At 39.0% G+C, this 27488-nt stretch overlaps 1 protein-coding gene across 1 annotated transcript in view; it reads left to right on the forward strand.

Moving 5' to 3' along the window:
* Positions 1 to 825: 825 nt before the first annotated feature.
* Positions 826 to 27488, forward strand: part of LOC310942725 (unconventional myosin-IXb-like) — a gene marked incomplete at its 5' end in the record, with an annotated part of 42891 nt that continues 16228 nt past the window's right edge. Inside the window, 18 exons of the mRNA XM_083908151.1 lie at positions 826 to 1587; positions 10698 to 10792; positions 10948 to 11010; positions 11877 to 11976; positions 13300 to 13400; positions 17009 to 17132; positions 17238 to 17327; positions 17429 to 17545; positions 17933 to 18067; positions 18989 to 19110; positions 23221 to 23362; positions 23683 to 23872; positions 24312 to 24387; positions 25593 to 25685; positions 25769 to 25808; positions 26671 to 26793; positions 27124 to 27204; positions 27312 to 27422. Coding sequence (XP_083764277.1) covers positions 826 to 1587; positions 10698 to 10792; positions 10948 to 11010; positions 11877 to 11976; positions 13300 to 13400; positions 17009 to 17132; positions 17238 to 17327; positions 17429 to 17545; positions 17933 to 18067; positions 18989 to 19110; positions 23221 to 23362; positions 23683 to 23872; positions 24312 to 24387; positions 25593 to 25685; positions 25769 to 25808; positions 26671 to 26793; positions 27124 to 27204; positions 27312 to 27422 — 2565 coding nt within the window. The remainder of the gene's footprint in view (positions 1588 to 10697; positions 10793 to 10947; positions 11011 to 11876; positions 11977 to 13299; positions 13401 to 17008; positions 17133 to 17237; positions 17328 to 17428; positions 17546 to 17932; positions 18068 to 18988; positions 19111 to 23220; positions 23363 to 23682; positions 23873 to 24311; positions 24388 to 25592; positions 25686 to 25768; positions 25809 to 26670; positions 26794 to 27123; positions 27205 to 27311; positions 27423 to 27488) is intronic.

The following is a 27488-nucleotide window of genomic DNA, read 5'->3' on the forward strand; positions in this document are numbered from 1 at the left end:
TGAGCTTTTTATTTTAATGTCAGGAGCTGGGACAGCTCCAGAGAGGTCACCATTTTGGACCTACATGTTTTTACAATAGCTCATAAAGTAAACATCTTTTGGGTTTTGATGCTAACTGAAGGCTACATAGGTTCTCTAACACGCTTGGATTATTTAAAAGCATTTGTAACATGTTTGTATTATGCTTCACGTTTTGTATTGTATGTATTGTCTGTAGGGCTGCAATGATGATTCAATGAATCAATTATTAATTGATTGCTAAATTAATCGACAGCACTTTTGATAATCCATTAATTGGTTTGAGTGTTTTTTCATTATTTCGAATGGGTTTTCTGATTTTTCAGCTTCTTAAATGTGAATATTTTCTGCTTTATTTGCTCCATATAACAAAGAAATCATTAAAGCTGAAACATTTTGGTTGTGGACAAAATGAGACATTCGAGGGCATCATCATTTCCAAGTTTGAGAAACACTGATCAACATTATTTGACGAGTCAAGCAATTATTCGATTAATCGACTGAATAATTGACAGAAAATAATTGTTATAATTGTTGTTGCAGCCCTAATGTGAAAATTATTTCACTATATATTGATATTATATTTAGCCAACCTGCAAGCATGCTTTGAGACAGAACACACACTTTTTAATTGTCAATATCAACTGATGTGAGCCTTTTTTTATTGTGATAATGTGATAATGTTTTTGACCATTAAGTAAAAGCTCCTCCTAAACGATTATGTGGCTCTGTGTGTTTCTACAGAAGATGCTGGCAGACAGTTGGGACAGTGAGTTATGTTGAAGTCTACTGGGTCTGTAAACCAGGATGAGCACTATGGACGGAGCCACGGCCTCTGAGCAGAATGGTAAGGACCGTGTTGTGCAGCTTTACCCCAGGGTGTGCCAGGACGTGGCCGCCTACTGTCCCCTGCAGATCAGTTTTGAGGACACGGCGAGGTCAGTCATCAACAATGCTATTATCACTCTTGGGCTGGACTCCAGCCAAAAGTACACGCTACTGGAGGTCAGGAAGAACAGTGACGAAGAGATGCCACTGGATGATGGTGACTGCCCTCTGATGCGAGTCCTGCTCTGGCCAACAGAGGCACAGAGGTGGCATCCTCAGGGCCAGGGCTACCACTTCATTCTTCAGCAGAAAGCCATCAATGGAGGCAATGCAGATGACTGCGATGACTTGTGCAACCTCCAAAGTGTGACTGAGGAGAATATTCTGGAGGCTTTACGCCAGCGCTTCTACAGGTTGAAAATCTACACCTATGCCAGCAGGATCCTTATCGCCGTCAATCCCAATAAATTCCTGCCTGTTTACTACAACCCCAAGTACGTCAAGATGTACGAGAACCAGCCACTGGGAAAACTGAGTCCCCATATATTTGCAATAGCAGATGTGGCCTTTCGTACCATGCTCAACAGGCAGGTTAACCAGTGTATTGTTTTGTCTGGTGAGAGTGGCTCAGGAAAGACTGAAAGCAGCAGTTATCTCATCCACTGCTTGACTGCACTAAGCCAGAAGTCTTACTCCACTGGATTGGAACGGACCATTCTTGGAACAGGACCAGTGCTAGAGGTAGGTGACTGGGCGGTGAAGGTGCTGATACCTGGGTGCACTCTACCTTGTGATGTTTGCCAAGTAACTATAACTTAAAAGAGATTCACTTCTTTAGTTTCTCCCCATCTGAATTAGAATATTTAAACCGTTATTACATTTATTGACAGTTTCTGTAGGTATTGTGTGGACCTACTGAAATGTCCCATGTGGTCTTCAAGTGGTTATTCTTCCTAATAAGTGGTTATTTTTGAGTATTCCTTAACTTTTTTCATCTTTCCTTAACTTATTCCATAATTCTGGCCATTCTCCCCTGACACCAACAAGGTATTTTCACTCAGATAACCGCTGCCCACTGGATATTTTCTCCTATCTTTTTAAATCGAGAGATGGTTGTGATCAGTCCGTTTGGTACCAGCAACCATGACACATTCAAAATCACTTAAATCACCCTTTTTCTACCCATTCTGATGCTCAATTTGGACTTGAGCAGTTTGTCTTGACCATGTTTTTGTGCCTAAGTGTTTTGACATTCTGGCAAGTGAGTTAAATAGGTGTAGCTTATAAAGTGGCTTGAAAGTTTCATTTTTATATTTTCCCTCGCCATTTGAGTTAGATATCAAACATTGTTTTAGAAAGAGGGCATGATTCTTATTATCTAACATTGATCCATGACTGGTTAAACAAAGCATTTTTGGGGCCTTCTCAAGATGTACATCCTCAAAAGTAGAGCTGCATTAAATCATGTTCATTGTTTATTCATCATCATTATTATGCTGGTCTGTCACAAAATACTGCAGCATTTTCACTATAGCCACTAGAGCCAAACGCATCATAATCTAATGCACAGTGGGTGAGTGAGACCACTTATAGTAATATACTAATTCATACATGAACTTTGGCTAATGTCAAGATAACTGCTTTCAGAGTTTGCACTTCATGTATGACGAGTGCCAAGTGACATTGTCTGGGTGAGAAGCGATCACCGTTGCAGGGAAATCCCTGGAGGATCCAGGTATGATGTTGGCACCTGGCATCAGCATTCAGCAGGCAGGACACTTACCCTTTCACTCCCTGTAGATCAACCACAGTCTCTTGCTACAGTCGAAACACAAGCTCACTCAGACCTTATCTAGTGATAACACTTGGGAGTTGGTAAGAGAATATGCAGAACAACCTCTGTGGACATTTGCTTTTACACACACACACAGCTCATGCAGAAAATCTCCAGCGTTTAGTGAATGTCTGAGAGTAGTTTATGACTTGGTGGTTGAAGTAACTTATCGTCTGTGTCTGCAACAGTCTCCCACCCTCCTCTGATCACATCCATTTGGTAGTTTTCTTATCTGTATCTTATCGCTGAGTCTACTTGGATCCAAAACGACCTTGTTTACAAAGTTCAGCGTCTAGTTTCAAAGCCTTTTTAGACACACTAATCATTTCTGTTCTGGTGGGTAAAGAAACACAGCAAATATGCATCAGTGTGATGCACTTCCTGCAAAAACAAATCCGTTATCGTCAATAATCACATCTGCATCGTTTAAACCACTGAGCACTTTGAGCAAATGAGGGATGATCGTATTGAGCCACTGTCATGCATCCATTTAATTAAGAGCAAAACTATATTTCAACTGAAAATCCATGCTGTAAAAACAAAGAAGACGTTAAAATAGTGTGAAAATGTTGTTTCTGTGGCTGTCACAACAGCTCTGTGCGACAGTTATCTCTGTCATTGAGAAACAGGACAGGCTTTTTGCCCACAGCTCCCCCTGATCTCTGCTTTCTGTTTCACATTTCTGTTAAATGACACATGTATGAATTACTGATGTGAAACCAGGTCAAATGTCTTTTTAAATGCTATAACCACATCTTTGGAACATGTGTTTATAGGAAACACACTTTTCATTTCTGTTTTCTCTTCTTAGAACAGACCAGGAAGAGGGACAAACACATGAACTAGTTTCGCTTGATTTTAATAAGAGATTTGAAACTAAATGATAATATCTGTTTTAAATGTTGTTTGCTTTTGCCCATTGACTCTGCTCTTGCTACTAACAGCACAGTTACAGTGCGTGTGGAGGCCTGTTATGCCTGGATTTTTCTGAATCAATTCTCTGCCTTATCATCAATAAACCCTCTTCCCACTTCTTGCGCAAAGGATCCAGGGCCCAAATGACACCATTCACACGCCCCAACACACAATCACAAAGGACCTGCTTTTAATTAGAGAGCGTAACTTTACACTGCATGTATTCCTCCCTTTTTTAGGAACAGGTCCAACAAGTTGGTCCTTGAAATAAGCAACAGCTTGAGTATTTTTTGTTTCTGCTGAATGATCTCAGTGGCATTTTGTTGATTTGTGCTCACCCCCCTCAAAAGCAGAGGACATAGAGAGATCAGCATAAAGGCTGTTTCCAAGATTGTCATCATGAGGATCATTTGTTGCGTTAATCTGTTTGGGGTTATCGATGGTCGTGTATTTTGGATGCTTTTTGTCAACTCAGGATTTCCTTTGCATTAGTCACGACCTGTCAAACATGTTCCTTCTTTATCTGGAATCAAAAAGTGTGACCTTTTCCATATTGTGTCACTTAGTATGTGCTAATAGTGGAATCTTCATGCGGTTGCTGCTGATCTCCTTGATGCCGGAACACTGTCTCTGACTCATGTGATGAGGGCCTATTTATAATCTACTAGCTGATAGGACAGCATATGTAGTAATTTATTTGAAGTTAGAAGCAGGTTGTGTGACTGACTGAGAAGCTGTTGTTGCTGGTGGTTGGTTTGTTGCTGACCAGGAAGCAGAATGCTAAGCTCCACAGGGGGAATGTGAAGGGCGTTGTCTTTGAGGGAGCATGGAGAACCAGAGAGAAAAGAGAACGTGTCGGAACAGGCTCAGCCAGTTTGCTGGAAAACCTACACGGCAAAGTCATAAACACTCTTTCTTTCTTTCACTTCCATTCTCAAAAATACATTAAGAAGAGAAAACAAACACGAAAAGTATATTTGCTATAAAGACATTTAAAAAGGCATTCGACTTGGTTTAACATCAGTTATTCAAACATGTTTGAAACCAAAAGCAGTGATCAAGTTTAGAAGAGCATTATATGCAATTTCAAAGACAGAGAATTCTCTGCTGTGTAATAAATATTCTTCTCCCATAAAGAAAAAATAAAAAGCACACAGCTAAAATGCTGTTACTGGTTTAATTTTGATTTTTGCAGTCTGTGCATAGTAAAACATGTGATACATAGGATTGTATCAGATTTTACATTTTTATCACTCTGATATCCGATCCTGTGATTTTGACCAATATTGGACAGATAGTGATACTGAGTATTGTATCGGCTCATCCCTGGTTAAAAGGTGTCACCTGACTGTATCGATGTATAGATTATTGAGGGTGTGATATTGGTATCAGTAACAGACATGAGAAAGTGATCTTGAGTCATGTGTAATTCTACCAGGTTTAAAATGCCCCATTATCAAGAAATACAGCTTCATTTTTGTTTCCATTTGTACGTCAAAACTGGTGTTTTTCCTTTGATCAGCAGTATCCCATAATCCACTGGGTATCATGTCCAGGTAATCAGACAAGCCAGGGAATATCACGTGGCTGCAGCATTGAGGTGGTGACTGATGAAAGGGAAATGTTGACAACCTCTGGTTTCAGGTCCCTGAAGTCCACTGGAGCTCATACACCATGTTTATATCAATATTTTCATGAGTTTTTCTACTCCTCAGTGGTATGAGTTGGAGACATGGATGGCTAATCTAGTTACCCAGTGACCCCCTGCCTGTCCATGTGAGCTTGCTGCTTCTTTTATCTGATTCATTACTTATTCCCGTTATATTTATATCAATCACTTCTCATCCACCGTCTTCACTGGTTATGTAAATGGTCAAATATTTTAATCAGTCACATCTCTGTTGGCCCCAGTGGTTGCCTTCATATCTATGATAATGATGGTGAGCTGTGTCATTGCTTGTTAGTTTATGCAAATAGGAGCAACAATGGATTAGTCTGAGCTCAAAGCAAAAGAGATACTGGTGTGAAGTATATTGTAGTGACAGAACAGAGATTAGGTAAATTAGATGTTTAAAACTGTTGAAGCTTTTGAGCCATTGAGCAGTTGAGGCAAAGCTTTCCAAACAGACTTTTACACCATCTAAAATATTAGAAGACAGTGTTTTCTGTAAGCAGTATTCAACTTTACAGCATGATTAAGAAAGAAATGACTGCTTTGGTATAGAATCTTACATTTTGGAAGTTAAACAAATGTCAAATATACAATGTACTCGGCTCGGTCGTCCCCCAGAACATTTTCTGGTGTAATTTAACAGGTGACACATACTTGTGTTAAATAACTATAACTATCAGAGATAGTTATAAGTCCTCATTCAACTAGTCCATATGCATCAGCCTGTTTTTTAAGCCTACTCTCATGGACAAGATCATTAAATTAATTTGACAGATTTCATCATGGCAGATTTCATTATGCCTTTAAAATATAAAACGCACAAACTTGAATTGGTGAACAAAAATAGAATGTCAGGACATTTTCTCAGATTCTTGATGCATTTGTTTAGTTAACCCAGTAGTCAGTGTCACTTGGCCACTCCTATTGACTACACTCTCAGATTGAATATTTCAACTCACCAGAGTCATGGAGCTTGGCAGAGAGGTGGTCAATATGCGTGAACAGTACATTCGACTTCAATTGCTGGACTGCTTTGAAGTAGGAACTAGTACAATTCAGGTACGATAAGTCCCACATCCCATTTGTTTGGATGGGCTCTGGAACGCAGCATAAATCCGTTATGACTGGTCATCAAACATCCCAGTTCATTCTCAGGTATCATCAAACCAGTGACGTGCGATGAGCTCTAGGGTAGGGTAGGCAGGCAGTCACAGACCCAAGACGTACACACACTAAATCAGTATTTCATATGTTGCAGACAGTGCACCATGCTATCTGAGAATATCAAGATTGTAGTACTGTACTATAACAGAAACTTAAAATGTGTGTGTGTGATTAAGAGAGGGAGTGCACTTGCTCATTTGTAGATGAATTCCATGCGTTCCATGTTTTTTCATCAAATGCCAGCCTTAAGAAATGTTTAAGCCTCTCTTGTAGAGCCATCAATACACCTCCCGGTAGATAGCTGGACCTAAAACAGCGAGAGGGCGTGATGGTGTGTTGACAATTCATGAAAGCAATGCGAACGTAAATGCAGCACAAACATAGTACAGTTACGTCAATAGGCAGCGTAGCTTTGTGCTTTTTGACGTACATTTTAACTATACGGGAAACTGAGTGCGCATGCGCAAACAGTCCCATTCACGGCGATGAGACAGAAAGGCAGAGGAGGCCTGTGCCTTTGCTCTGTAATAGAACGGCTTGTGCAGGCGCTGCCTGACCAGAAAACAGCGATGTTGGGTTTTATTAGACTATGAAAATTACCAAATGCGGACACATTCGAAGTTAATTATTTAAAAAAAATTAAAATAAAAAATAAAATAAAACTGAAGAAATGAGCTCGTCTCTAAACAGGAACACCTGTTTCTCTCTTTTCCACATGCCAGCTTGATCATACTTTTTTTCTTCGACATTCCTTTCATTTTTGTCCTGCTGCATCTGATGTGTTTTAAGATAACTTCAATATGTTTGAAAATAAAGCCAGCATGCACAGGTGAGAAATCCTCTAGAGCGTGTGTGGAAAAAGGAACATTCCAGTGAATGAGTGCATCACCTGGCAGTGTGTGTGCTCAGTACAGTATGCAGACCTGTCTCACGGTCTGTGGCGTTACTCTGACATGTCACGACACGAGTCTGAGCTTGGCTCAGCTTGTTTTTTTTTTTGTTTTTTGTTTCATTGGAAAAAGTTAAAACGTGTCACAGAAGCTGATCCAGAGTCAGCTGAAGCAGCTAATAAGCAGCTCCTAACCATGCATTTGTCAGTTGTCCCAGTGCCTTTGCCTGGGTGGAGTCTCTATAGGTGTGTTTAAAAAAAATAAAATAAAAAAAACATTTAGTCTGAAGCCAACCAGGAAATAAGAATATATCTTATTTGTCTGCTGGTTGTCTATGTAGTCTGTTGGAAAATGAGCTTCTAATTCCGACTTGATGTCAGTAATAGGGCTGCAACCATTATTGTCAACTATTTAGATAATCTTTAAGTAATTAAAGCTGATTTTTCAGGTTCTGTAATGTGAATATTTTCTGGTTTCTTTGTTCCATATAACAAAGAAATCATTCAAACAGAATAATTTGGAGACATTTTAGAACATCATTATTCGGCAGTGTGGGAAACCATCAACATTTTCAAAGTTTTTTGACATTTTATAGATTTTGATAAATGGAGAATATAATCAGCAGATTAATTGACCAAATCAATTGCAGTCCGAGTCAATAAACATTTTCCTGAGGAGTTAATGGTCTTAAATGGTGGTTTCAGATTTTCTTCAATAGAACATGATGTCAGTTTTTAACTTAAGTTTCCATATTGAGATAAATAGATGAATTACATATGAATGGACGCCAGTGTGATTCACAGATGGCGTCATCGTACAAGAGTCTGATTGCAGGTGAATTTCCAGTTACAAAAACTCAACATTGCGCCAACACTTTTAGTGCGACATCACCCAGTACTACCTGAACTGGTCAGTAGAATGTCAGACGTTGTTTCAGATATGAGGCCATGCAAATGTACAGCAAGGAAATCCACCTGTGTTTTACATCATTACTGATTCTATCAAATCAGGATGAGCTGATACAGAACTTGGTATCAGTAACTGTATGATAATAGCCATAATCATTGGACTGGATGTTTGGAAAAAAAGAGTGGATGGATTATTATGTTTTTGAAAATGTTGGTCATAGCGAGGTGGTTATTGCATCAGCTCAAATGCCATATGAAGTGCTAAGTCGAAAGAAGTACGATTACAAATAACAATTATTTTCATTATCAATTAATCCGTCGATTACTTTCTCTATTGATCAAGTACTTGTTCGGTCCATAAAATGTCAGAAATCGTGTTGATCTTTTTTCCCCCCAAACCTGTAAATGATGATGGTCTTTAAAGTCTTGTTTTGCCCACAAACCAAAATGTAAATGATTTCTTAGTTATATGGGCAAAGAAAGCAGAACATATTCACATTTGAGAAGCTCAGAAAAATTTAGAAAGACTGTTTTAATTTAAAAAAAAAAACAACTTCAAAACTTATTCTTCATTTATCAAAATAGTTGACAAGTAGAGTGACCACCTGCTCTGCTTTACATTGTACTGTACAGCTTTGTCCCACCTCACGCAAATTGAGCGTCTGTCCCGCTTTTTCATTTGACCCTGCCTAATTGAAAATAAAAACATGGATAATATGACTGGACGATTAATAGAATTTTAGTCATGATTTTCGATTTTGGCTTCTCACAATCATAAAAACATTATAATCGATGAAAAACGATTGATGCACCGGACAGCACGGTGTGTATGTAAATTCCTATGCTAGAAAAACACCTTGAATGCACCCATGTTACGTGCAGCTGCAGCAAGCGTGTGTGGATCAATAATATGAGGAGCGAGCTTGAAACCATGGCAGAAAGTCAGCCTTTCATTGAGAAGAAAAGTCGGACAATATCAGTTATCTGGTAACATTTTGGCATCAATTTGACGCAGCACTCTAGCAACATGACCAACTTATTCAATCACTTAAAGTTCAGTCATAAAGTGGTCTATGACCAGGCGATAAAGCTCGTCAGCCAGTGCCACCACAACACAGTCCTCTATTAAGGACACTCTTTACAATGCCGTCCCATATCCCACCACATCCCGCAGACATCAAGAGATAGCGGAGGCTGTGACGAAGGACATGTAAGCATAAGTACCATAAGCAACCCAGGATACTTGTTAAGACTTTGGACTAGCGTTACATCAGCGGAGTTGCAGCCCTGTATGATAAATGTTGTGCTGAAGTACAAAAGTTGTGGTGAGGGAGTATAGCACTGTTTTGTTTTAAGAAAACGTGCAATGGCCTAGGGATGATTGCAGTCACAGATTAAAAATGTACAGCATGCAGTACAGGTGAACAGGTGCACAAAGTGTAACAGTGTTTACTGTCAGGTGGTTTGTTTTGGATTCCTGTGCGTGTGACTGCAGAGGATGAAGGGAGAGGGCTGAGAAGAGGGAGGCAGAAGGTGAAATGAAGAAGAGACGTGGAATAAATGACCATTTTGCATAGTAGTAATAAAATATTGAAAGAGAGAAATAAAAAAATATTAAATATTATAATATTATAACAAATAAAGTAAAGAGACAAAATGAGCAGTTTTTTTTTCTTTTTGTTAACTTTTGCGAAATAGGGGATGGATTGACACATATCATATATGGGAGAGAGAAAAATGTTAAATCAGATACAGTCCAAAAATAATATACATATATTTTTATTACATAATCGTTTTTTAAGAATTTTTTTGTTTGTAGAAAAAATTATCTGCCGATAATAATCAAATTAAGCTTGGCTTGAATCCTTGAAACAGGCACACACCAATTTGTGGTAGTGATTTTACTGGTATTTAAAGTTAAGCTTTTATGTTTTATGAAGACAAAGTTGGATATTTTGTTTCTTTGTGTGTGTGTGGAAAAACTTGCTATCTAAGATTATTTATAAGCAAAAAATACTAACAATTTCACAAAAATGAGCCTTCTCCTATTTCTTGAAAATCTTTGTTTGTGTTCTTAATTCAGAATGATGTCAATTGTTCCAGATATGGCTGTAAATTAGTCACTGAATTATGCAGACATTTCCTTTTGTCACAATTTAGAAGTTGTGTGTTTAAGGTCGCAATAGTTTTCTATCTATAAAAAGTAGGTCCTCATAGAACGTTTGGGAAACACTACCCTCAAGGATGCTTTCAACAAGTCCCCTTAAGGTACTTTGCATCTCCCCATCACATTTCTTCTTGTTTGACTGTGTATTCGACCAATCTGTTTTTGTAATATTATGTGGGAACCAAAACTCTTATGGAGTCACGCTAACTAGAAAAATAGTCACTGTGTGTTTAGATATCTGTGCCAGTGTCTGTGATACATGTGTCGAAAAATTTCTCTGTTTATCCAATGTTTTAAACAGGCCTTTGGCAATGCTATGACTGCAGAGAATAACAACTCCAGTCGCTTTGGGAAGTTCATCCAGCTCAACTATCTGGAGAGCGGCGTCATCAGAGGGTGAGGTACCAACTATGTGTAGTCTCCTTCACCACAGTTGACCATTTACCTTTGGTTGATATACAGTATTTGTGTGGTTTATGTCATAACTGATTCATGTGGATTAAGCTTGACAAAGGCTTTGTTGGCATCCTCTTCTTGTGTGTTTCTTGCAGGGCTGTTATTGAGAAGTACCTACTTGAAAGGTGCCGCCTGGTGTCCCGAGATAAGAGAGAGAGGTATGATGAAGAGTAATGCTACATGATCTTTTTGTCTGCTACATGTCATATTAGGTGATCAGGGAACCATACGTTAATTCAATTACTTGACTGACGGATATGGTAGACTACATGTAATACCTGACCTGACTAATCATCACGACTGTCATGATGACGTGGACAGAGAAATGGGCTTGACCATGGGGCTATAATGACCCAATGATATAATATATATATATATATATATATATATATATATATATATATATATATATATATATATATATATATAATGTTGATTCATTGTGCAAACATACTTTGATCACCTACCTCCATTTGCCTTATCCCTTTTTGTCCTCTCCTTTTCCACGGAGATAGATTAACATCACTAATTTCCACGATCCTCTTTTGTGTCACCATTTTGTTTGTCTATTTTTGCTGCTTTTGCACTTGTGTGCTCTCATTGGTGTGTCGCAGAAGGCAGAAAAAAAAATTCAGTCGTTGGGGCATGAGGTGTCCCAGATCATACACTACAGGATTAAATGTATTGATTTAAAGGGCTGACGCGTCCCAATCTGTGTGTGTGTGTGTGTGTCTGCGTGTGTGCGTGTGTGCGTGAGAGTGAAACAGAACAGACATTATTTCAGACCTGCAGTATTCTAATAAACATTCCCTCATTCTACTCTGGAAAAATAAAATATACAAGATATTTAACTGTATTTAACTAATTTTGCTTGCTGAAAATGAAAATGAAACTCAAAGCCACAAAAAACAGTCCACACTCAGAACACATTTTCAGTTCTCAGTGCAGTGTTGCGTCAACAAAAGAGTTGAAATGAAAGTTACATGATTGACTGTATGTGCGCTCTGTGGCTTCTGACCTGCAGGAACTACCACGTGTTCTACTATCTGCTGGTGGGAGCGTCCAAAGATGAGCGGGAGGACTTCTATCTACTAAAGCCACAAGATTATCTCTACCTCAAGCAGGTACCTTTACTCCACTGCAGAAATATAGGGCAGCGTATAATCTTCTGTGTCGTTTAATGTGATTTGTCTGGGTAAATCCAGCAATTGATGTTAAATAAAAAGAAATGCTTGACATTGTAAAACTGGAGTAAATTATAGCTCTCCTCTTGTGCACTCACATAAAACTGTAAGAGCTGGTTTATAGTGCACCTGTTTTTCTTCACAATCTCCTCACTATATTAACAATTTAAGAACATGTCAAACTCCAGCATGTTTATTTACGTTTTAGTGAACATGCTGGCACTGAAAAAATATGTCTCAATTTGGATTCAGGTGTATTTTTAGTTTATTGTGACAATGCAACATGGATCACTCACTGCCACTAACGTACCGTAACGTCTGTAGACACAGAGCACTTCAGTTTTTTTAAATCAGGTTTTTAACCAGGGGTTTCTTCTCCAGCACTTGAACCTTCAGACTAAATTATATTCTAAAGTGTCGGAGAAGACACAAAATAAGGATTTAACCCCTGCACATGATATGTGTGTCTTGTATATGTATATAAATAATTATTTTAACTTCAGTGCATCATCATGTTCTGTCAGTTACATGGTATTAGATTTGTTTTGTACAGAAGGACAATCAGGGCTGGGAAATGTGTCTGAACACTTGTTTAAAGGTGCATTATGTAATAAATCTAAATCAACTGGCCATAAAATCCTCCTAATATGTCACAGAGACTCAGGAATAATGTTCATATAACAAATTGAACTCACCAACAACAACAGAACAGCCAAAATATTTGCATTAAAAAAACACATGACACCTTTAACAAAGGGAGGGAACAAATAATTTATCAAAAGCATAGGGAATGTTTTGTTTTTGTAGTTTATGTCTTCATGATGAAACAAATGATTCTATTGATCTAATTTGTTTCCATGCATATACTAAGGGGTCAGCAAGTAAATTTGAACTAGGGCTAACATTTTTTCAAAGAATACCAGACAAAAACATTATATCCTCATCAGGCAAAACCTCTTTTGTTTTTTTCTTCTAATTTCAACTACTGAATATTATTGAGTAGTTTAGATTAGAATATATTGAGTCAATATTATACAAAAATCGCTCACTTGTTGCTTTACAAAAGTAACTTGAATTTGCCACAGAATGTTACTAGTGTCTTAAAACTGCTCTTTGACTCAGTTCATGTGATTTTTGAATTCATCTACCAGGCTAGATAATAATGCTGTTGGACCAGTATTGGCCCATGAGCTGCCAGTGTCTGACCACTGCTATATCTCTTTTTCTCACTTAATGTTTATGCTATCTCTGTTTCTTCTGCAGCAGGACTTCCATATAGACGATGTGGAGAAATTTCGGCAGGCGTACAAAAGGCTCCAGCAAGCTATGGAAATGGTTGGCTTCCTGGCCTCCACCAAAAAACAGTACGTATGGATTTGATAAGAAACTACACAGGTGAAATGCTGCAGGCTGGAGTCAAACTGACCAGTGTGCACATGAATGTTGTACATCAGTTAAACAAGTTTAATTTGAAGAAAAGAGTTAATGCAGTGGTTCCCAAACTCTCTGTAGATATATATATATATATATATATATCTCTCAATAGTTTCAGTTAACAAATGTGTGATGAGTGGTGGCACAAATCGGAAACAGAGATAGAGAGTGGAGTCAGGAGGGATTCACTGAATGAAGGACTATAGACAGGTTCATTATTAAGTAAGTAATTTGTCATGGAGGCATAATTTAAAGCAATAGAGTGTAACTTGTATATATCAGTTGTGTTCAAACTATTGTCAAATTACTTCACACAATGCTGATTAAGTCTGTCAGCTCCACATGACTCTGTATTTCTCAGTATAGCAGTGTTTACATCTCATGTCACATGTTGACATTCCAGCGCTGCACACAGGAAGTGATGCGTTTTGATGTCAAAATAGACAGAGGCAACAGAAAAAAATGTGCAAGTAAACTGCAAACAGGTTGGAGTACAACTCAGAACATAAGGAAGTGCCCACTAAAAGTTTCAGGATTGAATCCTACTGCTCAAAAAACTGCCAGTGTATACACATAAATGCTCCCTCAGTCATGTCTGATAGTGTTGCTTAATAGAGCACATTTTCAGATTAATGACGCAGTATACAAATGTTACATCATTTCATTCACAAAGTAGTTGGGTTGGGGTCGCTCAGTGGCTCAAGTTCAACTCCACCCCCCGGCAGGTTGTACTCAATTCCCTTATAAGTTGCTTCAGATAAAAGCGTCTGCTAAATGACATGTACCTTACCTCAGCCTGCCTCTTCTTTCGAAAAAACATAATCTTGCTTTGCCGACACTGCAGCTTCCGTCATCATTGGCCTTTCTGTGCCCCCCAGTTTGGGAACCACTGACTTCAGGGAAAATTCTTCTTGCGTCATAATACATAATATGGCCTGTGGGGTTTTGCTGACAGGACCATCAGGTTGGATTAGCTCCAGCTCCCCCTCCTCCCCTGAGACCCTCAAACTATATCAGGTATAGGTAATGGATGGATTTATGTGGGATTTGTCATCAAGGACAGAGCTGTAAATGCCAGACAGTTAAAATAGACTAATACTATTACAGCATACCTGGTCCTCTAAGAGCGTGTGGAAAGCTAAGAATACCAGAAATATTGACTGTAAAAGCCCCACCAACAACATTTCATTCTACTTCTCAGTTCGATTGTGTGTTATTTTATTTTACAGATCTAATAACTGCAACAATGTATTGTGCAATTTAACTGAACTGTTGGAGAGTTTCTGCTTCCTTCATGAGTTTCAATAACAGGTCAGAGCTTGTCAAGTCAAACAGGAGAAGAATGCAGTAAGAGTGTTGGCAAGTGCAAAACGGTCTTTGGGACGCAGTGTTGCACATAAACGCACCAGCAGCACCTGTAGTGCAGTCTCTGAGATTCCAGTCAAATTGGTTTTCCACATAGTAAAATAAAATTACATATGAATTAAAGAAATTAATGATTATTTTTTATCATTAATCCATTTGTTTTACTCATTTGTTTTGTTTCTCCCTTAATTGATTAGTTCTATTAGGTCTATTAAAATCAGGGTTTTCCCAAACTTTACAATGATGTCCCCAACTCTCTTGATGTGATATTTATGGTGCATTCCATTCCATTTGTAGTCAGAATTCGGAATTTCCAAGGTCATTGGGTCATGATCACTTCTGCTGTATTAGTTTTCCAGTAAATTGTGTCGTACACATGCTGTAGTACTGTTCAATATTGCAACATGTTGCTATGCTGATTTTGTGCTCAAAATATTATGTAGAGCGGTGACTGCTATTGCGTGATGAATCCCAGTTCCAACTTCTAGTGTAACTAATTTAATGTGATAGAAAAGCAAAGAGACCAGATTATATTTACGTTCAATTAAACCTGTAAATTAATCAATTACTCATCAATAAGTGATGTATGACAAGTAGGGAATATAGAGTATATTTTCCCACATTTATGGTCATTTGAACTCTTGACATGCAGTTTATTTTAAGGCTGTGCTGCTTAATATCACAGACGAGACCAATCAATGAAAAAAAACAATCATGTTACTACCACACCATAAATAGACGTTGAAATTTAGATTAATGTCTCCCTTTGTTTGTTACGACGCCGCCTACTGTTTCATGCCCTGCATTGCTTGATGTACATAGACTAGGCCTACACAGGACAAACATGAAGTCATAATTACTTGCAATGTTGTGGACTGTGTCCACTGTCTCTCTCTCCCTTTGACGTGAGATTCCATGCATAACTTTCCCAAGGACAACCACTTATAAAGATGCAGAGTGCTGCAAATAAATAAAAGTGGACGCCATGGGCGAAACGGTTCTTACAATTTGCACTCCCATCTTAATCTGTGTCAGCACATTCCGTCCTTGAATTTGAGGGAATTAGTTGATGTCAACCAATGTCTACCATCAACTATCCACAACAGAAGCTTCTACAGTACTCGGTGTGCTAATGCTCAATTGCTCAAAGTTAACACTGGTATGTTTACACTAGCACAGAAATGTTTCGAGTCCCAGACTCCATTCAGCTGTGGTTCATGACTATCAGCAAACGGGGAGGCTGTATACACAGGCAAAGAGATATAAATAAGATACTGCAAGATATCATACGTCTTGTGTGTGTGTGTGTTATCAGTCAGAAGTATTGTCGGAAAGACTCTGAAAGAAGTAGGTCCTTGATGTTCAAGGCTGTATCTGTAAATCCAAATAGGAAATGAGTATCATTGATATTCGTTGTTTTCTGTCTGAACCCTTCACAGTAATGACTAAAATGCAATTGTGCCTTTGTAAAGTAATAATACAACATATTTATCTCAGTGTTTTCTCTGTGCCGTATTACTCCTATTTCAGTTGTTATTGTTTGCATGCATATTGATTGCATGTTTTCATGGTATGTGGTAATGCTCGTTTTAAACTACCAGTAAAACATCGCCCGTGCCGGATCCCTTGTATCTCTTATCATGTCAAATTTGGCACTTCTCACAATGATGTGTTCTTATGACAAAGAATGTAATTTACTCCCGTGGTTGCCATGGTATCCCACATACAGTACAGATGAAAGGAAGGTGAGGGTCCCCATGTGATCCATGTACATCTGTGATATATCGCTTCTAAACACTGCCAAAGTCTGCACTGCGCACATTGATGTCCTTAGACAGAGATGAGAGATGACAGTCAATGTTGTGACGAAGCCTGACTTAAAAATTATGCTTGTATTGCAGCTCAAATCGCATGTGTAACGTGTCAGGAAAATCTCAGTTAGATATTTTACCAAAACTGTAAAATCTGTGATGATAAAACATCAGTCAGAAACATTACATAGTGAAAAGGTTTAGCCCTGCTACATTTAAGTGTCTACTAGAGGTGAATTAAATTAAATTATTATTGTAAAAAAAAATTTGATTATTTTTTTTTTTTTCAAAAACTTCTTTGAAATATAATTGCTTCACAACCTGTGTGTGTGTGTGTGTGTGTGTGTGCTTGTTCCATGTAGCATATTTAGCCTCCTCTCTGCCATTCTCCACCTGGGCAATGTGACGATCACAGCGTCGGACGACACTCAGATCCTTGAGGCTGGACCTCCTGAAGTCCTGTCTACACTGACTGACCTGCTCAAGGTGTGTTCATAAAACACAATTGAATCTGCTGAACCTCATATTTAATGATTTATAAATGTTTCTTTTACAGTATTACTGAACCGTCTTATTTATTTATTTATTTAGGTGAAAAAAGAGATGCTGGTGAAAACTTTGACCAAGAAGAGAGTAGTGACCGCTAATGCCACCATAGATTCACCGTACACACTAGAAAAGGTACAGTTTCAAGCGCTCTGGTGTTGTGATCTTTTCGGGAATTTAATATGAGTCAGATTTCGGTGTTAATTTGGTTTGTTTGTTTGTTTCTCTCTGTGTAGGCCTCCAAAATGCGGGACTCTATGGCCAAGTCATTATACAGCGTTCTGTTTGACTGGATCATCCTTCACATCAATCATGCACTGCTCAATAGACGAGACATGGAGGATTCAGTCTCTGTAAGTCACTAATACACACACACATATATATATATATATATATATATATATTAATATAGAAGGAAACTTGAATATTGAAACTTGAATGGAAGGAAAGTGTGAATATATTGAATGAAACTAAAATATGGAATGAAAGGAATCTTCTGCTTTGTTATTCCATAGGGATGTTGCTTCAGAAACAGTAACTATGAGTGAGTCAGCGCATAATCTTGTAGCCGTTATACTAAGTAATGAAGAGATTATTAACACTTGTGCAAGTGCATGCTTGTATGCGAGTACAGTGCATATAAACGTAGTGGTATCTCAGTGCAGTCTAGGCCACGTGTGTAAGCATGGAGAGAAACAATTCCGAAGCATGACTTGTCCTGTCTGCTGTTTCTGTTTTAGTGTTTGTCCATCGGTGTGTTGGACATGTTTGGATTTGAGAACCTCCAGACAAACAGCTTTGAGCAGCTGTGCATCAACTACTCCAATGAGAAACTGCATTATTACATCAACCAGTACATCTTCAGGGTTCAGCAAGTAAGTGTCATGCATGTTTTCAGCCAAATGTCCCTTTCATTTTTCAATACGTTTGCACAGTACAAACACAGCTGACACTTTTGACAACTTTTGCAATGTGTGTGCTCTCATTTATCTAATAATCTGTCAATCAGTATGTTGAGAATCGCTTGTAGTCTTTTACATATATTTACTGCATTTTTGTTTTTACTTTTTTACATTGTTTAATCAACTTCTTTCAAATCCAGTTGACATTAAAGCTAGTATAGAGTGGTCCTGTTGCACATATATGTTAGTTATGGCGGTCTACTTACTTACATTAACTTGTTTTTATGGTCAAAAACCTCCTAGTTGCTGTAAACGAGCCGATAGAAATCTCTCCTTACTGACGCTCGTCTCAGCCGCGGTGTTTCAGACTGAAATCTCACCCCCAGAAGACAGAGTGTGTTGTGATTGGCCAGCCAGCATAGACCCTTCCCAACTTTCTTGTGATTGGCCAATACCCGGAAGTGACATAATTAGCAAACCAGTTCTCAGAAGCGCAGCTCCCCCCTCTGGAACGGTGGATGCACTGCTACTCATTATTAAAACATTGTTTTAACAGTGTTTAAAAATAGCTTTGTCACGACTCCCCGCCGCAGTCCCTTTTATGATTACATATTATTAAGATTACAATAAAACACAGTGTTCTCAGCAATGGCTGAACTGTTTGTTTCGAAACTTCAGGGCTTCGTAAACAAGATAATGACGCAGATACACACTAAAAAACAGCGTTAATTGGAACTTCCAGTCTCGGTCCGCTTTAAGACTGAACTGTTTCTCTCTTGTTGTATTCCAGTATCTGCTGTTTAACTGTGCTTCACTTCAGTGCCACAGAATTCGATACATGAATATTTACTATTACCTGATTTTGTGAATTGTGCCTAAAAAATCTGTTTCCAGGAAGATTATGTGTCAGAAGGCATCGCTTGGCAAAACATTGACTTCAACAACAACAGTGGCTGCATTCAGCTGATAAGTGAGAGGTCAACGGGACTCTTTGACCTGCTGGACAGTGAGAGCAGGTTTGTGAACTTCACCTTTAACTTTTCTGCTTCCTTTATTTCTCACATTAAACATATGATTATTATGGTACATGAGTCCAAAATACACTTAAACCACTATCACCCCTGATGATATGGACTTGGCCACTGGGGAATGCTTTACTTTACTGACTTTACTTAATAGTAGGGAGGTTAAGTGACTTTTGACTTCAAGTCATGATGCAAAGGTCCCCTTTGGTATGGAAGTACATTAGGGCCATAGAAATAAATTTAACCTAAGACACAAGTGAGATCACACTTTGTATTGGAAATAAACACGTTTTTTCAAAAATGGCCGCCAATACGCCGAAAATACTCTTGAGCCCATATCTTTGCTTCTGTTATAGCTATAATGACACATTTGGTGTCAAAGTGTACATTTTGGGGGTTAATGAATCTAATAAAATTGGTTTCAAGTTTAAGAAACCAACAGTTTTCCCATTATTATGACAATTGGGGGTAAAAACGAACATTTCACATTGTGTCATCGAACTGTGTCATCAAAGTGACTTTATTTATCTTTTCCTTCAAAATCATTAATTTTGTATTCAAGCAGTGCAGCTACTTCTGTACATTACATTTGTCCTAAGTAGCATGAGATTTTGACCAGTCAGGAGTAGCTTATGCATCAGTTCCTGACACATCCCATCTGCATCAGGGGCTGTGACAGCTGTTCAAGGTCTGAGGTGAAAGGTTAACACTTTGAGGGACACATGATTTACCCATTGAATAGAAAAATGTGTTTAATGTTATATAACTAATAACTAGCTAACTAGTTAGCTTGGGTAAGGGTTACCCTACAGATGGAAAAAACATTAGATCCCTCTTCATCATTCAAGCTGCGAAATAATCCTGAGTTTATAGTGGACATTAGTGGTGGTAGTCAGGATGTAGTTCAGCTGATTCAAGCTGATTGTTTATCCTCAATGAGTTGCTTGAATACGTAGAGGACTATCGTTGCTCAGGGGAATCACTGGTGATGTGTGACTTGACAGCCTTCTATGACGAGCACATTTCTAATCTCGGATTTATAAACATTAAATGCAACACCACATGCCTTAGAGAGGATATTGAACGCCTCATTCCTGACATCAGATCAGTCTAAATTGTGTCTGGTCCCTTGTATTTGGTGATGATCTGAGCAGAGCTGTTGTTGACATGAAAACACATCTACTGATCTCCGGTCTCCATCATCTTCCAAGCAGCCAAAATCCTTCTGCAAGAGTATCTCCCCATGAAGCATGCTTTTACAGGTTCAACTTCATGTGAAGCTGATTCTATCCCTCCCATGCTGAGATCATTCTTACACATGCTTCTTGATGGATCGGGTACTGATCAGCCACCTCCTGGACCTGAGAAGTCCCAGGATGCAACTTCCATTGGGCAGCAAATAATATTCAACTCTGCAAGATGCAGCTCAGAAACCAGCTTCGCTATATCTGGCAATCAAACTACACCAGCAAAGTGGTACTAGATATCTGGTGGAGACCATGCATAAAAGAGGAATATGTGTGTCATATGACCGCTGGAAAACATTCAGCATAGAGTTAGCGAATTCAGTGATCAGTCACTGGAGCAGATTGGTGTTGTGGTCCCACCTCAGGCAGTCAAGGTTATCAATGGTGGTTTTGATAACATTGACCACAGCCCATCATCAACAATAGCAACATCAGCCCTCCATGGAACATGCATCAGCATCATTCAACAGCACGTCTCTTTAGACAGTCAACAGACTGAGAATCTGACTGACATCCTAGATCCAGCTGAAATGGTGAAGAAGCATGTGAAATCCTTGCCACCTCACTAAACAACAATGGATCTGGATGTGTCACTGCCACCTGATGAGGTTTTGTATGTTCCTGTCCTGAATACCAACAGTCATCCTCATCCAGCCTCCCGTCCTCTCATCAGTGTGATTGAAGAAGGTTAGAGAGAGGTTAGTGGTTAGAGAGAGTCAGAAACCTTCTCGTGAAAGAGAACCTTCAAGCCGGCGAATGGATCTCATGGGCTGCATATTATGCCAGCATCACAGAGGCTACTTCAGCCCCTTGCTTGGCATGCAATAAAAGTCCTCAGACAAACAATCAGCTACATTAGTCCAGGTCAGAAACCAGTAATGGTAGCTGATCAACCACTCCTCACACTGGCCAAGTAACTTCAGTGGAAGTTTCCCCAGACAAAGCTTGGGGAGGATTCCTTTCTGGTAACATTGGGGCCAATGCATACAGAGAAGATGATGTGAGTGTGTCTGGTGACTGACTGGATGGCAGTGGGTGAACCACAGCTCTTACTAAAAGTGGCATCTCGATTCGTGTTAACTAGGGATGCACCTATTGCCATTTTTTGGGCCAATTGCAATTTCCGGGGCCCACGGTTGGTGTAGTGGTAAGCACTCTTGCCTTTGCAGCAAGAAGACCCGGGTTCCTGGGTTTGAGCCCCATTTGGAACAACTTCGGAACAAGGGCCTTTCTGCAAGGAGTTTGCATGTTCTCCCCGTGTGTGCGTGGGTTTTCTCTGGGTTCTCCGGCTTCCTCCCACAGTCCAAAAACATGCGATATGGGGATTAGGTGAATTGGTTACTCTAAATTGACCATAGGTGTGAGTGTGTGAGTGAATGGTTGTTTGTCTCTATATGTGGCCCTGTGATGGACTGGCGAACTGTCCAGGGTGTATCCCGCCTTTCGCCCAATGTCAGCTGAGATAGGCACAGCACCCCCCGCGACCCTCTGGTGGAGGATAAAGCAGTAGATAATGAATGGATGGATGGATGCAATTTCCGGTTATTCAGGGAGTTTGACCTGCCGATACCGATTTTAACTTCTCTTTCTGTTGACTCTCTGAGTTAACTTGCTATCCCGTTAGCCTCTCCACCTGCACCAGATCATATCTCAACCCTACCCAAGCTAACTAGTTAGCTAGTTATTAGTTATATAACATTAAACACATTTTTATATTCAATGGGTAAATAATGTGTCCCTCAAAGTGTTAACCTTTCACCTCAGACCTTGAACAGCTGTCACAGCCCCTGGTGCAGATGGGATGTGTCAGGAACTGATGCATAAGCTACTCCTGACTGGTCAAACTCTCATGCTACTTAGGACAAATGTAATGTACAGAAGTAGCTGCACTGCTTGAATACAAAATTAATGATTTTGAAGGAAAAGATAAATAAAGTCACTTTGATGACACAGTTCGATGACACAATGTGAAATGTTCGTTTTTACCCCCAATTGTCATAATAATGGGAAAACTGTTGGTTTCTTAAACTTGAAACCAATTTTATTAGATTCCTTGACCCCCAAAATGTACACTTTGACACCAAATGTGTCATTATAGCTATAATAGAAGCAAAGATATGGGCTCAAGAGTATTTTCGGCGCATTGGCGGCCATTTTTGAAAAAACGTGTTTATTTCCAATACAAAGAGTGATCTCACTTGTGTCTTAGGATAAATTTATTTGTATGACCCTAAGGTACTTCCATACCAAAGGGGACCTTTGCATCATGACTTGAAGTCAAAGGCCTATTTTTTGGCCTAAACCTCCCTACTATAATCTGTGTCCTTTTTTATATGTATTTACTTGCCCCTTCATTGGCTCATTTAGTATATTTATACCTATTTATGTACTTTTTACCTTTTTAAGGGAAAAAGAATGAATAAAAATAAACCACTGCTACCCACATGGGCTCCTGGGTGTGATTATATCAGGATTTGGGCTGGCCTTTTTATTTTTTTTACAAACACACTGTTTTAACCCACAGTTGATATAATACTATGTATTGTCTGTACTCCACTGTTCGAGGGCCAAATTGACCTGGAAGTACGTTGACCTATATGTTTTCCCTTCCATGTCCCTTTTGGGGATTGTCTGTAAACCTATAGATGTCAATTTAAAATGTATATAAAAAGCTTTTATTTGCCAAACATGTAAGTAGTGCTGTGTGTTATAGTCAATAGTCGCAGTATTACTCATGCCGTTTTCTCTGCCTGTGCAGTGCAGCCATTTCTTTTGCTGTGTCAGAGTCCTCTCATTTTCTTTTTCAAATCACAATTGCTGAAACGGATATTTTGTCCTCTCTGTGAATCTTTAGCCTCCCTCAGGCCACAGATGAAACACTGCGGGACAAGTTCAAGCAGCAGCATCAGGACAACCCGCTCTTTGCACCCTCGTCAAACGCAGAGCCAACTTTTGCCATCCAACACTTTGCTGGGAGTGTTGAATATCACATTGAGGTTGAGTATCAGTCCCACACTGTAAACATCCACATTGTCCACCTTTTAAATGACAATTTCTCCATCTGCATTTGAAATTCAGCAAACCTACTTTCCATCACTCCACTGTAGAAGAGTGTTGACCTTCTGCGGCCTTGTAAGATAAAGCGGTGTGGGAAAAACCTGAGGAATCTATGTGCACTAAGTGAATGATTAGTGCTGATCCCTCCCCCCCAAACACATGTGAAGAATGTGGAGCACCACATATTCTGTGTTGTGTTGCAACAGTAACAGGAGTAACAGAATAGAGAATATTACTCATGATCGTTGTTATTTTTCAGGACTTCAGAGACAAGAACACGGAGCACATGCGTCCCGAGGTTGTGTCCTTGCTACGGAGCAGTGAGCGGTCATTCCTGCATCACCTGGTTACGTCCAGTCCACAGGCTCTCTTCAGATGGGGAGTCCTCCGAGCCACTATTCGTATACTGGCAGTATTCAAACACATGGGACGTCAGCGGGCTCAATTATGTAGGTAACTTTAGTTGCTAGTTGAAAATACATTTGCATTTTACTGTGGGTTTGTTTGTGCTGGATGAGCTGATTGCAGTAGGGATGCACTGATACCACTTATTTCTGACTGAGTACTTAATAATCCCATAACAGGGGAACTGGGAACAAAATACAACATTAGATATTTAAACATAGTTTACAGTGGCAGAGTGATGCCAGTTCCTTTATTTTTTTCTGTAAAACATCCAGATCTGTTAAACAACTTAGAAGACGGCCTCATTTGCAATGGAACACCACAGTTTAGGATGAGCAAAAGTAAAAAGGAATTATAGGAACAGGTGGTCTTGAATTAGATTTAAATGAATAATACTCTATATTTAGTTGTGTTGGTGCTTCTATGTAATTGTGTGCTTTTCCCCTGTCGTCTGAGCACTGACTTGTTGTATTGTAACCACAGTGGCTGACAGACGATCCTCCCGCAAATCCCTGAAAGATCTCAGAAGGTGCAGTGGCACTATGAACCGATTATCCAGGTAAAAGCTGCTACACTGTTGCATTTAGATTGGATTTCATTATGTTCGTGTCTAATTTTGGCAACGGATGAGTAACTGTTGCTTTCAAAACAAGAAAAATTCTACACCAGTGTGCCATTCATTTTCTTTTGTCTTGTTTTATACACTGTATGGTGTATTTGTTGATTGGCTCGGTTGTATTTAAAGAGGTCTTTTGAAAGAGAGACCAGAAAACACATCCCTCAAACACAAGATTACAGCGGTTTCACTTAAAAGAGTTTTGCAATTTACAGACATTAACATCTAAGTGAGTTAAATAACTTTTAAAGGATTAACGCTAACCTTAACTTAACACGTTTGCCAGAAATTGAATTTACTACCAGTGTTTGCATCAGCATATACAATATAAAACAATATTTTGTTTTTATAAAACCCTAAGAATTAGCCTTTTAATATGTACTGAATGCGCTCTTCCAAGCAACACCATGATTGGAAGAGTCCTCCCTTTGTGACAATCTGCAGTATCATTAGATGTCACTAATTCTTACATAGTGGACCTATAAAGTCAGTGTCTCCTGTAATTTGATATCACGTTCATTAACCCTGAACATCCCTGAACACATGTGCACAGGAAGTTATTCAAGACAGATGGAGGCCATAGCAACATTGCGTTAGTAAAGTGAGATGACTGGGTTAGGTTTGACTGAAAGTGCAAATGAAAAGTGAATTTTAGATAACCCAGTTGTTCAGCAGTTTGATGGGATAAAAAAGTGTCTTGCCACACCTGCGCTGCTGCTATATACACACAAACACTCCCTTAGTCACATGTGTTAAACAGTAGTGTTGCTCAAAAAGAGCTTATTCTTGTGTGAAGAACACAGTGTGCACTCGGAATGACTTGGTATACAAATCATGTAACTTCTGTCATTTCTCTTCAAACCAGACAGAGGCAGAGAATAACATCAACATGAACAAAAATCACCTAAATGTATGCACTGCAACTTTAAATAAGGATGATAAATACCGTTATGGATGCAGACACAGCTTTGCTGTGATGTTTTCATGGCCAAACATTTCCATACACCTCACAGTGGTCCACGTGAAAGCTATAACATAACAGAGGAAACGACATATGTGGCTTGTAATGAATGAACAGCTGTACAAACACATTATACGTGATGACCTGGTGTTTGCTGCTAAAGTAAACCGTCCTCTGACTGTTACAGCAACAGCCTCACTCTGGATTTCTCCTTCGATCGCTCTGATGAACATCCTCTTGATATATTTGAAGATATATTCGCCAGTTATGAAATGAGAAAGTGAGTGGGGTCATATGCATTTAGTTCAGACTGTGTTTACAGTTACCATGTGTATAACAATCTATATCTGTGTTTTTCCACAGGAAAAGTAGAAGCGGGCGGCAGAAGCAGCTCATTCCTAAGGTAAAGTGTTGATAACACAGTGCTATAACACTGCAAATCACTTTATAAAACCTAGACTTGTAACTAACTTGCATTATTAACATTCATATGTCATTACTAACACAGTCCCTGTGTCACAGTTCAATACATATCTGCAAAAAAAGATGTATATGTATATATGTGTATATATACGTATACGTGTATATATGTATATGCATTTTTTACTTTTTAAAATATCAATACTTTTAATTTATATTTTCTTAGAATATTTTGAATATAGTTAGAGTGCACAACTGTAATAGTTATGTTTATTCTATTTCTATGTTTGAGTTGTGTTATACCTTATGTTTGTTGAATTTAATATTGCGTGTTCTATATCCTTTTCACTAGTCTATCTCTGAACCCTTTGCTGCTTTAACAATGTGAATTTCCCCAGTGTGGGATCAATCAAGTCTAATCTAATCTAATCTCTAATAAGAGCTTACAGTGCTGATGAAGCAAAGTGCTTTCTGTGGCTGCATTTTCAATGCAGGTCTTAATGCCCAATTCTGATATGTTGAGATCTGAAACCTGAAACCTCGACATGATTCTGCTTGTTTGAGCTCTCGTTCTCCATTGCACTGGTTGAGAGAGTCATGTCATCAGCCACTGTCACGTTTATAAGGACAAGTCACAATAACTGGGAATATTTGTTCCGCCCGCTTAGATGGCAGGAGCACAAATCTGATTTATTTCCACATCTGAATGAGGCTTGAAACTTCATGTGCTTTTTTTACTCCTTTCATGTACTGTTCATGGGTCATTTACATGTAGTGCAGCCTATGTCAATTCAAAAGCAACAAATACAGTTACATGGTTTTATTGACTTTGTCTTTTCAAACAGAACCTAATGGATATGCGCTCACTCCAACATATTGTTGGCCTTACTGCACATGATCGAACCAGCAAATCTGTCTTCCACCCTCACCGGACAACATCACTGCCCACTGTTGGTGCCCAGTTTCAGGTTTGTCTTCTTCGCTCTATAACTTTGCTGACAATTCTTCTTCCTCTTCTTTTGGTTTCTCCCTTTAGGGGTCGCCACAGTGAATCATCATCCTCCATCTTGTCCTGTCCCTTGTGTCCTCTTGTCCCACTATAACTGTCCTCATGTACTCCTTCACAACATCTATGAACCTTCTCTGTGGTCTTTCTCTTTTTATCATGTACCAGCTGATTATTCATTAACAAAAGCCTACCCATGAACTATTAACTACATTTTATGGTAATAAATAAAACAAATGTTGTTTTGGAATTTGCTTTTAAATGACTGAGATTGATTTACTCTTTCACACAGACCTCGATCAGGAAGGTGATTGAAACAATTGAAAGAGCCGAGCCTTTCTTTATTTTCTGTGTTCGCTCCAATGCTGAAAAGGTAACATAATGTCATAAATGAGTCTGCAGCATCGTCCAGCTAAATGTCGTCTTATATTTTGAAAAGGCTAACACTCATTACTCATCACTTCATTTCTCCGTTTACAGAGGGAGCTGCACTTTGATGAGGAACTTGTGCGACAGCAGATCAGACATATAGACTTGCTGCGGGTGGTTCACATCCAGAAATCTGGCTACAGCGCCAAATACACATTCACGGTGAAGTTTTAATGATTTAAATATCCAGATATCAACTAGACATTTATGTATGATAATGGAGACAAT

This window comes from Microchirus variegatus (assembly GCF_963457635.1).
Source record: "Microchirus variegatus genome assembly, chromosome: 21".
NCBI lineage: Eukaryota > Metazoa > Chordata > Actinopteri > Pleuronectiformes > Soleidae > Microchirus > Microchirus variegatus.